At 37.5% G+C, this 14,051-nt stretch overlaps 1 protein-coding gene across 2 annotated transcripts; it reads right to left on the reverse strand.

Annotated features, from left to right (window-relative positions):
* Nucleotides 1-51: 51 nt before the first annotated feature.
* On the reverse strand, nt 52-13,158 carry LOC131728091 (catenin beta-1-like). Of its 2 annotated transcripts, none has more exons than XM_059019268.1 (9): nt 12,979-13,158; nt 5,994-6,051; nt 3,609-3,833; nt 3,154-3,407; nt 2,830-3,068; nt 2,372-2,573; nt 458-602; nt 269-372; nt 52-176 (listed from the first exon to the last, which is right to left on the reverse strand). In XM_059019268.1, the coding sequence occupies exons 2-9, from the start codon at nt 6,004-6,006 to the stop codon at nt 72-74; spliced, it is 1,287 nt and encodes a 428-aa protein (XP_058875251.1). In that variant the 5' UTR covers nt 6,007-6,051; nt 12,979-13,158; the 3' UTR covers nt 52-71. The 2 variants fall into 2 exon arrangements, with proteins under 2 accessions (XP_058875251.1, XP_058875250.1); XM_059019267.1 differs by having other exon boundaries at nt 5,994-6,072.
* Nucleotides 13,159-14,051: the final 893 nt, after the last annotated feature.

A 14,051-nucleotide genomic window follows, 5' to 3' on the forward strand; every position in this document is an offset into this window, starting at 1 on the left:
AAAGATTACATGAAGTACTACAGTAGAAGTACTTGTTTAGTGTATCCCATTTATTCCTTTTAAAAAAGTGACTAGTAGCTCAAATTCAGAATGTGTAAAACTTCCAGGCAAAAATGGTAATTTGCTAAGAAATCAATTACCTGCATCACATCTACTTCAACTATGGATCTATCCTCCTTTGAAACATTAAGGAGACAAAGACATATTTTAATTTTCAAGTTCGCACAGGGTAGAGTACAGCGTTCACTCCACAGGATGACAAGGTTACCTGCTTGGTAGCAGCATCTGAAAGATTTCTCAGGGTCCACAGACAGTTCTGCACCAGACGCTGACTCGGGTCTGTTAAGTGGAGTCCCAAGGCCTGCATGCCACCTGATAAAATAAAATAGCCATGACATTAGATTCTGATTCAGCTCTGCGGTAAACAAATATTGGAATAAACAATTAGAAAACATACCAGCTTCAACAATGGCAGGCTTGTTACTGGAACAGACTGAAAGGACCTTCAAGACTCGACTGGTGGTCCAAAGCAGCTTTTCATAGGTGTAGGTTCTCATGATGTTAACCAGTGCCTGTGGACCACCACTAGCCAAAATGATGAGCTGAATAAATAAAACATTTACATTACACACATATACATACACATGTAATATTTTATTTATTTTTTATTATATAATTACACAGTGCCGTGAAAAAGTATTTGCCCAGTCTGATTTTCTGCATTTTTCACATTGTATTTGGTCAGATTGTTTCTGTGGGTTGTAGTATAGAGGGAGTCGAAGAAAAAAACGGCACCAAAGTTTGGTGCTTCTTTCATTTGTTTGGTGTGCAAGGTAATCAAACATGCAATCTTCAGGTGTGAAAGTTATTGCCCTCCCTAGTTAACTCAACCCAATTAATGGGATAATTAGGGTCAGCTGTTTGAGCTCTTTGGTTAACCAGGCCTGATTTGGGCCAGCCCTGCCCAATATAAATCTGACTTAACTTTGGCCCTTGCCAATCAGAGTGAATGAAGTTGTTAGCACACAGGTTCTAGAGGCACATCATGCCAAACAAAAGAAATTCCTGAAGACCTCCGGAAAAAAGTTGTTGATGCCTATCAGTCTGGAAAGGGTTACAAAGCCATTTCTAAGGCTCTGGGGCTCCACCGAACCACAGTCAGCCATATTGTCCAAATGGAGAAAGTTTGGGACAATAGTGAATCTTCCCAGGAGTGGCCGTCCTGCCAAAATCTCTCCAAGAGCAAGGCGTAAAATCACCCAGGAAGTCACAAGAACCCTAGAACAACATCCAGGGATCTACAGGCCTCTCTCGCCTCAGCTAAGGTCAGTGTTCAGGCCTCCACCATCAGAAAGACACTGGGCAAAAATGGAATTCAGTAGCAAGGCGGAAACCATTGCTCATTGAGAACATGAATGCTCGTCTCAAGTTTGCCAAAAAGTACCTGGATGATCCTCAAGAGTTCTGAAACAATGTTCTAAGGACAGAGGAGTCAAAAGTGCCGACATGGGCCCCCGTTATGTCTGACGAAAACCAAACAATGCATTCCAAAAGTAAGAACCTCATACCAACTGTCAAGCATGGTGGTGGTAGTGTCATGGTTTGGGGATGCTTTGCTGCATCGGGACCAGGACGCCTTGCCATCACTGAAGGAACCATGAATTCTGCTCTGTATCAGAATTCTACAGGAGAATGTCAGGCCATCCGTCCGTGAGCTGAAGCTGAAGCGTAGCTGGGTCATGCAGCAAGACAACGATCCGAAACACACAAGCAAGTCTACATCAGAATGGTTTAAGAACAAGAAATTTAAAGTTTTGGAATGGCTTAGTCAAAGTCCAGACCTAAACCCAATTGAGATGTTGTGGTAGGACCTGAAACTAGCAGTTCATGCTCAAACCCACAAATGTCAGAGCTGAAGCAGTTCTGCATGGAAGAGTGGGCCTCCACAGCACTGTGAGAATAATCAATAACTACAGGAAGCGTTTGGTTGCAGTTATTGCTGCTAAAGGTGGCGTAACCAGTTATTGAGTCTAAGGGGACGATTACTTTCACACAGGGGCATTGGGTGTTGCATAACTAATATATAAATGAAATATGTATCAAATTCTTGTGTTATTTGTTCACTCAGGGTCCCTTTTATCTAGGTTTTGGCTGAAGATCTGATAACATTTAGTGTAAAATATGCAGAAAATCAGACGGGGCAAATACTTTCACAGCACTATATATATATATATATATATATATATATATATATATATATATATATATATATATATATATATATATAAAAAAAACAGTGCCAGAACTCTACTCTTTGTTCAGGTTGGTCAATCCCAGAACAGCAGGAATATTTGTGAAGCCACATTGCTACCTTGCTTTCTTGGTTCCCATATGCCAAGATCTGAAGGCAATCTGTTGTGATGGCCAAGAATTTGACATTGGTCTTATTCAGCAGGGCAACCATCTTTTGTAGACCACCAGCAAGACGGACAGCCATCTTCGCTCCCTCCTGGTGCAGGAGTAGGTTATGAAGAGTTGTAATGGCATAGAACAATACAGAGTCAACTGGCGACCTGAAAAATAATTCATGAGAACAGAACTTCAGCATCAAGACCAAAACTGGACACTACTCTGGCCCCTCCATCATTTGATTACATTAGTATTCATTCAACAAATTATAAAAAGTTAAGCGATCCAGTGCAAATCAAGACTGCATGAGGCAACAGAGGTCCTGTTACACGATGCAATAGCACCCCTGCATTTTAGAAATGTGCTACCTACAAATTAGATCATGGTTCTGTTCAGAGCAAAAAATAAATTAAAAATTACCCCAGCATCTTCACTAATGCAGGGATACCTCCCGACTTGAAGATGGCAAGCAGGCCCTCACGATGGTGTGAAAGGTTATGGAGAGTTCCAGCTGTGCAGCGTGCAGTCTCTACATCATTTGTGTTTTGCATGGTGCGAACAATGGCGGATACCATCTGGGGTGAGCGCATGATGGCATGGCGGGAGGCTTCTTTTTTAGACAGCTGATGGACCATAACTGCAGCCTTGTTCACAACAACCTTCAAAGTTAAACATTGTTCGGATTAATGCATCTTCACCATCTCTTTTTAATTGATTGTTTAAATATAAAAACTTTATTTGTACCTGGTCCTCATCGTTCAGAAGTTTGGTCAACTCTGGGATGGCACGTGTTGCCAGTTCAGCATCATCCTGATAATTGATAAGATTGACCACAGCATGCTTCAGCATCTGGGATGGTTCAGCCAAACGTTGTACATTAGTAGGGTGTGCACCATCAAATTGTGTGGAAGGTATCTGCATTCCTTCATCCTGAGTTTCAGGGAACATAGCAGCCCGTACCCTCTGGGCTCTGGTCATGGCATATTGGCTATCAATATCTGAAAGTAATACCAATTGTTTTAGTTTATTAAAATAAAGCAAGTACCATTCAGGAAATGTGTTCCAAGCAGTTTAGTTCACCATATCAGAGATGCATCAGGACAGTCATTTTATCACTTTTTGTTTTGTTAACACAAGATTCTTAGTATTTGCACTGTTACTGTTCAGGTGGCATTACAAAAATTAGCCAGAAGGCGTACCAGCAACTTGATCCTGCGTGAAAGACTGCGTGAAGCCCGGCTCCCATTCATACAGGACTTGATTGTCTACATCCTCCTCTTCCGGGTTGCCTTTCCCACTCAGAGAAGGTGCTGTGGTTGTAGCGCCAGAGTGGATACCAGAATCCAAGTAGGACTGCTGCTGCCAGTGGCTAACTGCTGCCTTACGGTCTGGCTCCATGGCCATGTCAAGCTCCATCAAATCAGCTGGAAAAAAAAAGCTAAAGTGAATTTACTGAAAGCAACAATCCTTAAATACAAAAGGCTCAAATACAAATTACATGTTCAGTTTCACTGCATCTTATTAAACCCACAAATTACAACGTTTCCACTTGGAAAAACCAGTCAACTCAAACATTTCATTCATGTGACACCTGTCCATTCCTAAAGCAATATACAGTTATTGAGAATAGGCCTAAAGTAATAAATAAGGCCTGTGCCATAACACTGTGTACATAAATTGTACACAGTGGGTAAATGCAAAAGTTTCCTTTGAAACTAGGGGTGCACCAATAAAGATTTTCGTGGGTTATCCCTGATGGTTATCTACCCATATCAGCCGGTAGCGATTGGATACTGATAAAACAGCGCACTATTGTAAACTGCTATAACAAGACATAGGGCCTATATTTAAACTATTTTATAATTACAAATGTTAAATGAACAGGTATTGTTCACTTGTTGCATTTCAGAAAATGAATACAAAAAGAACATAGTATTATATTGTGTGCTTGACAGCAATTTACACATGTTTTACAACAGTCACACAAAAATAACTTGGCATTTATACTAGTAAAGGCTTCTGTAGAAAAATATATAACGTGACATTAACTTCTATAGTCACTTACTGGCAAACATTACATATCATGTAACTTCGACCTATAAAATGTAGCCTACGCAATGTCAACTATAACATTTATTAAATTCTTATTTTAAGCATACACCAATTAAATGCAGCACAACTTAGTCAATTGAATTTAAAGATGGCACAGTAATCAATTCCTGCTTCAAAATGTCATCACACCCGCAACCAATGCAGATTAAGCAAGATAAACAAATTAGAAAAGGTGATTTTGAAGTACATAGTGTAGTAGTAGGGCTGTGTCCTAAGGTTCGTTCACTAGCCAGAGATTCAAAGATTGTTTTAAACCTTCGAAGGTTCGCGAGACAGGTTCACTCAGTGTAGTTTTTTTTTTTTTCTTTCTTCCTATTAAAAGAAACTGACTGTGTGAATACTATAAAATCACACATTGCATGTCACTCATGCAAAATTCAGTCTTTTGATTTGTATAATGCATATTACATAAACAAAAGTTATTAATAAAATATGCTACTACATTGTTAAAGTTGAATGCAAAACAATGCAAGCGACTTGTATCATGGAGGCATAACCAAATCTCTGGGGTCACTTGACAAGCTTAAGTTCATATTAGTACTGTATTAATATTTTTAGTAGTAGTAAAATGTGACATAACCTGCTTGGAATGGTTACTTAAATAAAGTTTTGTCCGTCGCAGTTGGTGCAATGCAAGCTTACTGTATAGATTGCAAGCAGGCTCAATTACATGTAAATAAACAACTTTGTATATATTTAAATTATAAAAACATAACTGTTCTATACAGCATTTTTAAAACTACATGTGAATGTTTTATTCCATGTATATGGATTACCTGTAAAATAGGATTTTCAATCAAATAAACAAGTGGCTATGGTGACATCACCAATAATTATGCAAATGAGTACCATCGAAGGGTCGAACCTTCCTTCGGCAAACTTGTTCCGAACCGTCGAAGGTCAAAATGTACCCTTCATTGCAGCCCGAAGAACAACTTTAACCATCAGTGTTATTTAGGATTCAACCTCTTTAATTCAGTTTATCGTTGGATTTAACATAGCATCAAGGCTGTTCTGCTGCGCACAACTTACTACGCTATTCTAGATATTTGAGACTTATTTACTGTAGGGTGATCGCACGTTACACAGCACTGGGAAAATGACTGCCTCTGTATTCTTGGGTCATTAGTAAGCGTGCCTGACCAAACATTAAATTCTGTGCTGGAAGAAATTAAAGCATGAATATCGATATACATTGGCTAAAAACAAAACTGCCAGTTAAGATTGTGCTTTTCTTTATAAAAATCTGTGCCATGCCAATAGGCTACCGATTATCAGTGCACCCCTATTTGAAACACATTCATTGTAATTGTAAAATAAGCATTTTACAATATGCACATGGGTTTCCAATTACGACAATTGATCCAACTTCAGTATTCCTTAAATAAAGCCAATTGAAATTAAACTTGCATACAAGTTTTGTAGGTTTAAAGTTAGTGTAACAAACGTAAAACAAAGAAAAGGTTTCTTACCCTGGTTAGCCATCTTCTCCCTTCAGATCAACACCTTCGACCTGCAGAGCTTCCTTTTCTGCAGGGAAATGGGAAGTTACTGTGGGGGCAAAAGCAGTCAAGAATTCACACAAAAGGTTGCTGCAACAAAATGGACTTCCCTCTATCACATGCAGAACCAAGCACAAACATGTCTCAATTTTATGTGGAAAAAAAAATAAAATAAAAGTTTTTCCTTCTCTGGCCAGGCTATACGGTACATCTACCCTTGAACAAAGGGAACCCAGAGCAAGGGCAAGGCCTGTTACAATGCTACAATTGGAGATTAGATAAAGGGGCATTCAGAACAGAAAATATGAAGCACTTTATTACACAGAGAATTGAGGGTCTGGAACCAACTCCCCAGTAATGTTGTTGAAGCCCGACACCCTGGGATCCTTCAAGAAGCTGCTTGATGAGATTCTGGGATCAATAAGCTACTAACAACCAAACGAGCAAGATGGGCTGAATGGCCTCCTCTTGTTTGTAAACTATGTTCTTAAATAACAATCCCACCTTCCACTTAACTATTGAAGCACTTAAACTGCAAGAACTAACTTAAACAAGAGAATCACAAAAATATATATTAAATACCAATTCTTCTGGATTAGACCAAGATCTGAAGGGGGGGGGGGGGGGGGGGGGGGGGGAGGGGGGGGAGGGAGAAAAAAACTGCACTGTGGAAAAGAAATGCTTACCCTGACTTCACCTGTTCACCTGGTTCTTTTGTCCTTAAAGTAAAACTGCATCAGGATGTGGTATTACTTCCCATTTTAGCTTTAAATAGCTAGCAGCCATTGTTCTCAGGACACCCCCACCAAACCTATCAACCCACCCCCCACCCCAATAATTGAGTCCCAATAAAAAGGTAATCTAAAAACACAGCAAGCTGATACTTTAGAAGTTTGATTATTAACACACCATGGTCTGGTTTAATACAGAATACATAAAACTTATCTACAGCCTTTCCACAAGCCTTCTCATTTAACACCAAATCAAATTAGGAGACAAAGGTTGACTATAAATCTTCACTTCACACAAGCTTTGTTATGATACATTTGAAACATTCTAAATTCAAAATGTAATGCAATAAAAGTTTCATTCAACTATAATAAACATTTGTCTCCCATATAGTTAATATATTACACAAATTTAAATCCATGTAGAAATTAGTTTGACAATTCCTGTGTCAATTTTACCCAAATAAAAGCATTCATAAGACCAGTATAAAGGCTGCTATACACACACGATTTTTCAATCAGGCGACAATATACTTTCGCAGTGGCATGACCACACACCTGAAGCAACAGATTGAAAAACTGCCAGATATAGAAAGCCATAAAAGAAAATGCAAAAACTATGATCAAGACTGGTAAGTGGGAATTGAGCATCTTCTCAGACAGTATTTTAACACATGTCATACATAGCAGGCACATCAAGTTCCATTTTGGATACTGCTTCAACCTGGTGAATCACATGCATTGAAGCCGTCCTCCAATTGCTTTCCCTAATCGTGCCAAGAAACAGCAAAACATAGGACTCTATACTATTTCTAGGGCTCCAACAAAGGGTACATTTGAGGTTCGAAACACTACCGAATGAAGGTTTGAACCTTTGATAATACTATTTTGCATAGTTTACTGGTGAATGTCACCCTAGCTACTAGTTTATTTGATTGAAAAGCCTATTTTACAGAATTCTCTCTCTCTCTCTCATGTAGTTAGACCAGTAATCATGTTTATAATATAAAATTAACATGTTTATGTACACACAATTTGCTACTTGCAATACATATACAGTAGTGTTGAACAACACTTTTCCATTAGATTGTCTGCTGTAAAATTCACGACCAGCTAAATAATTTGTGTCTTAAAAAAAAATTAAAGCTTAAATGCTTTCCAGTTCATACAAGTTCTAAATTGCAATTAAATATCAGCTGTTCAACAGTTTCACATTCCAAACAGATCACATGTTACTGTAACCCCTAGTTGGGATCTTCATATACAGCTCTTGCTAGTTTTATTTAACCCAAGAAGTATGGTTAGAACCTTTAAAAGTGATTATTAATTAATACTTCCACTTTATTATTTGCAATGCAAGGTACCCCGATGTGTGTGTGTGTGTGTGTGTGTGTATATATTATATAACATTTATTCTTCTGGCCCTAGGTTGTGGAAAGTTCCAGTTTTCTCCAGAACAAAGCATAGCTCAAATACTTCAGACTGGGTGAACATCTTTTTGCAAACTGTAGTAAAACAAGAGGTTTCTCTGTCTTTTTCCATGTTCTATCTTTGACATCCATTCCTTGTACAATGCAGAGCTACTGTTCGTAGACAGATCATATTGGGCAATATGATTAGCGATAATTTATCCATCAATACAGTCGCTATAGGTACCCCCTAATGCTAACTGACTTGGTCAGGTAATTAGTATCGGGACTAGTAAAAGTAAATACCAGAGACCATGGAGTTTTACAACGCAACAAAATATGGAGTTGATGTTTGGATCAGATGGCACGGAAGTATTCCGTGAAAGCTGGCTCCTGCCTGTTCAGGTGTTTTACAATTTATTGGACCTAGCAGCCATCAACTCCTGGGTACTTTACAAAGAATGTGCAGAGAAATTTACCAATGAGAATATATTTTACAGTTCGCACAGGAATTTCACAAGCAGCATTTGGAACAGAGGGAGACTGCCAAGTGTGTACCCACAGCTGAAGCTGGCAACCCCACTGAGAGATGCCCCCAAGAAATGCCAATGCCAGGTTGGCAAGTGCAGTAAAAATAAAACTTGACAGCTGTGCCCTGTGTATAAAGGCGGTGTGGAAAAGCGCATTATCTGTGTTGACTGTGAACAGCCTTAGACTCAAGGTAAAGGAACACCCTTTTGCTGAAGAAAAAAAAAAAAAAAAAAGAAAAATGATTTTATAACTTCTTGTGCTGCTGCGCTTCTGTAAAGTTCTCTTCTAAGTATTTATCTACATTGTTCAGTTGCTTTTGCGCATCTGATAAATGTATGGCTATCGTTTCAGTTTTATAAATATGTATGTTGTAAACCGATGTCTGTTCAGATATTTACTTACATGTTCTTGTTTTGTAAAATAAATGCTTTATTTATTTATTTATATATATATATATATATATATATATATATATATATATATATATATATATATATATATATATATATATATATATATATATATATATATATATATATATATATATATATATATATATAAAAAACATTTAATATACTTTGGTTTTTCAGATGTTTGTGACAAAATAATTGCATCCGTCTGTGTCTCCTTTTGTTATACTATTTAGTGTTTTGAATACAGCCATCAGAAAGACTGCTCCAGGGCTTCTAAGTAGGAGTATGTATCCTGGTCCTAACTACCTTCGAATTCCTGGATAGCGAACAAACCTTTGAACACAGCACTATTTCACAACGCCTGGCACCCGGGGGAGGGGGGGGTTGCGTGCAGGCATTTTAGAAGTGGGGAAAAAAAAAAACACACAACACTGCACACACCACACACAGTAGGGCCATGCCTCCAGGACATGGCAGATAAATGACTGAGCTTCACACATTATAACCACTGTCTGACAACCACCAATTGTTGCCAACTACATTACACACCTCATTCATACAACAATGGAGGGCCATTGCTGCCATTAAAATACAAATAATGGTAACTAGCCACATGTTAACACATACTGTATCCAAACTGCAAGGATAAACCACTCTATCCAGGATTCAACGAGACTTAACTTGCAATGAAATTAACTAGAATGCTTTAAAATGAATATTACACCGAATCATAGCTAGATAGAGAAAAAAGAAACACAGCCCTTTAAATCTCCCTACTAACAGATCTTGGTAAGTTTAAAAAATAAATAAATAAACATTGAATAAGCAAGTTACCGTTAGGGAACCTTGGTAGAACATTGGCAGTCTTAAGTGAGACCAAAATATTTACTACGATTTATGAATTTAAAAACCTCAAGTTCTGGAGCATTTGGTCTCCTTTAACATAAAATGCAGTTGAGGACACCTGGTTGATTAGAATTTTTTTTATTATTAATAGATAGGTTATAATAGAATGGTTGGTTGTCTTTTGATCTATGGAATTTTGCTTTTATGTATTATATTGCTATGCCTTTATTTTAGACAGGATTTTTTTTTTTTTTTTTTTTTTAATTAAAAAGAAAATTGGTATACCAATATTGACTTATTTTATTGCTCCAACCAACATTTTCACCGAGACCCCCCAAAACTTCCCCTACACTGCAGCACTGTCCAAGTCTGTTTATTCTATAAATAGGCAACATTTACAAAAGCTTGCCAACTTCATTTACTTCAGAAAACCTTCTTTCAATGCCAACTAGAACAGGATACAAGACTGAAATTTCACTCTAAGCAACAGACCTGCAAGCAAGTTCCTGTCATTGCCAGAACATTTACTTTCAGCTGAAGCCACCAAAACTTTTGGTTACTTTGGGGTTGTCTTAGTGTAATTTCTTGTGTCAAGGCAGACCAAAAGGCCACCATATAGCATGGAATGTTTATGCTGTTCAAGTTGTTTTAAATATTCTGTATGGCTAAACTATGAAAATATATGTAATGCAGTAATGTGTGTGTAACATTAAATACATGTCATGTATTCTGCATTTCACTGTATTTAATGTATTATGCTTTTTTTTTTTTTTTTACTGCAAGTCATGTATTATGCATTGCTGTATTTAAAGTATTACGGATTTACTTGTTACTGCATCTTGTAAAGCACCTTGTGACGGTGGTCCACTATGAAAGGCACTATATAAAAAGAGATTATATATATATATAGATAGATATATAGATAGATATATATAGATTATATATATAGATATAGATAGATAGATAGATAGATAGATAGATAGATAGATAGATAGATATAGATATAGATATATATATATATATATGAGAGAGAGAGATAGATAGATAGATATAAAGATAGATATATAGATATACAGAGATATACACTCTATCTATCTATCTATCTATCCACACACATACACTACATAGAACAGGCAGCCTAAAGTTCAGAATAGATAGCGGTTTTCCACAAAAGGGTCACCATTATGCAGGGGGGGGGGGAGATTACTGTTTTTCTATAGGGAAAAAAATTCTCAGCTCTGCTCACTTCAGCAGTATTTGATCACTCATTGCGACTGAAAAGAATCCTGGTTGGAAAATAAAGATCTGCTGTCAAGCTTTCTTCAATAGTTTCCAAGACTATCTGTTGTACCTCCCTCGTACATATGGAATTCATCTGGTAAACAGAACTTCAAAGAGGAGGCTGCCTCCACACACATCTCCCCCTAACCGCTAATCAGCACAAGGGTTTCCCCAAATTTCATGTTAGCATTCCATCCAGAGCCAATTGGACGACTCCTAATTTAGGCATTCTGGCAGGCCAGTACAAACCATTTGGTAGTTTCCGGATGACAAACGAGGAATCAGTATAGAGGAGTAAGTAATGTATTGCATAAAAATCCAAAAGTACAATGAATTAAACAGTTGGACACAAGTTAATTATACCCAAATTGCTTCAAAATTTTTTGAAATATAAAATTGACGCATTTAAAATCAAGACAACCTAACTTACGGTGCTGGCGTCTTCTAAAGGCAGACGGCAGCACTTCCAACTTCTGCTCCAGCGCACAAGAAAGGGCTTTTACTGACAATGTTACGGTGATGCAGGTCATTGAACAAGTCCATCGATAATACTTTATTATAACTATTACAAATACAACACGATATATCTTAATGTCACAACGTTATAATTACATTTAACATCGATAGGAATAAAACTAGGATAATGGTCTGGCTATGGAACATATTTACAGCGTGCAAACAAAGTTGCTAGGTTAGAGTCAAATTGCACTCAGTTTTCACAGACGTAGTAAATTGTGTTGCTAGTTTGTAAAGACATATTCAAGGCTTGACCTGCTTCGTTTTGTCTTGATGTTCACAGATCAAAGGCAACTGCGACTTCAGCTCCCCACCCCCACAATCATTTCCCAACAGCGCTTCAATTTCCAGCATACAAACTACCATTCTCCAGACAGACTTATTTCCACGCAGGCTCCTCCTCGACTTCCTTTCAAATCACAACGGCTCAGGAATTTTAACTCAATCTCAGGCCTCTTTAAAAAGCCGACTTGGTTTAAGGCAACATTCATATTCACCTTCTCGCTAGTTTTGCACAACGCCGCAATTATTTAGCACCAAATTGTATGTGTAATTACTTGACTTAAACTTAGTTGCAATTTTTTAGTAATCACCATACTACGTCTGCAGTGAATGTGCCGATATATACTAGATAGAGATCGATAGATAGATCGATATAAAATCAATCACACTACAGTAGTTACGGTAGCTAGTGTACAACGTTATCACCGCAAAATCAGAGGTTATAAAAAAATGTTTACAAGAGTGCTACTAAAGAGTGCTAATACAAATAAGATAGCAATAAATGTAGATAATCTATACACAATAGATGAATCAACTTTGCTGATAACCGATTTAATTAACAGTCTTGTAACATGCCTTCTTAAACGCTGCAAAGCAACACGTTCCACGGTAATATACGTAACAATTCCCATGTAAAATAATCAGGGTTATACAGCACAGATTACTAGCTATATACCCATCACAGTCCCATATGGAAAAATATCAGTAGCCGCAAGATACTTTAAAGTGTAATTCTTCTACTTGGCATGGGTGCCGATAGCAATTAGTTTTGTTTTTAATTTGAAAGCTTAAAATTTACAGAAGCAAAATTTCTGTGGCATTTTACATAAAACAGTGAGAATATAAATAAATAAATTATCCGGTTCCGAAAGACACACACAAAAAAATCCGAGACTAGGTTTCACATCCATGTCAGATCCTTCTCGACACGTTGAGCTCTCAAACCTACCTGTAACAAAAACGGTATTTCTCCTCCTCTGTCAGGCAGTGGTATTCAACCACTAATTTGTATATCTTCAGAAAAATAAAAAACACTTTTTTTTATTAACCGTAACAGAAACTGCTCCCGATGCGCAGCTCTTCCACAACAAACAGTGAAACTCAAAAATGGCGTCTCGGAGAGAAAGCTCTTATAAGAACCCCAGGAAGGTGATGTATCCCGCCGCGGAATAGAAAAATAGAGCCATAAATTGCGTCGACAAAGTTAGATTAGATCGGGGTTTAGCTTATGCCTTTTTCATAAACATTAGTATTATGCTTTATACGGTTTATTTTAAAAGCAGTTGTATGGTTTCGCAAATTTATGCATTAACATGACACGGTAGCAGCAGAGCGAAAGGATACGGTGGATGTGGTGACGGCGAGGTAACTATTCATAAGGTTGGAATGTGTTTGTGAGAAGGATGTGGAGATGAGCGAGAATTTAGGTGCGACTGCATAGGCCCCCTCTAGCTCACGGAAAACGTTGCAAGCAAGCTCTAGTATAGGTACCAGAATAGGTACAGCACTTAACACATTTCTTTGTGCTTCATATAGAAAGAAAAACTCAAACCTAAAATATTTATTTGAGCTTTACTTACAGTAAAACGCGTCTTTGTAGTTGTTGTTATGAAGACACTATGGTTAATTGTAGAGGCATAAGTTTGGTCGATTCGTCTAAATACTTTTGGTTGTGTAGATCTGCACTTAGTGCTCGGTGCACTGGTCTCTTGACACAGGCCTATGCGACGTTACAATTTGCATAAGATAATGTGCCCCAACAATCGGGTTCCAGAATCTTGAATAGAGTATACTATACATACTTGGTGAAAGTAAAACACAGAGCAAATAAAATGATGTGATGTATATAATGGGCTAACGAGTGACGTGCTTTTTCTTTTTTACTATACGGTGCTTACTTTAGGCTGTATTATTTTTAAAGAATATAGTAGGCTACCTTTGGGTAGAAATAGCATTTTTATAATTAATAATAATTGTTTGTTTTTGAACAAAAGAATATTTAGATGACATCATCATCATTAT

The sequence above is a fragment of the Acipenser ruthenus genome, unplaced genomic scaffold (assembly GCF_902713425.1).
Source record: "Acipenser ruthenus unplaced genomic scaffold, fAciRut3.2 maternal haplotype, whole genome shotgun sequence".
NCBI lineage: Eukaryota > Metazoa > Chordata > Actinopteri > Acipenseriformes > Acipenseridae > Acipenser > Acipenser ruthenus.

Coding starts and splice junctions, on each gene's coding strand:
- LOC131728091 (XM_059019268.1), bottom strand. Junction 3,069..3,153: donor TTCTGAACGATGAGGACCAG/GTACAAATAAAG, acceptor TTAACTTTGAAG/GTTGTTGTGAACAAGGCTGC. Junction 2,574..2,829: donor GCATTAGTGAAGATGCTGGG/GTAATTTTTAAT, acceptor ATTATTTTTCAG/GTCGCCAGTTGACTCTGTAT.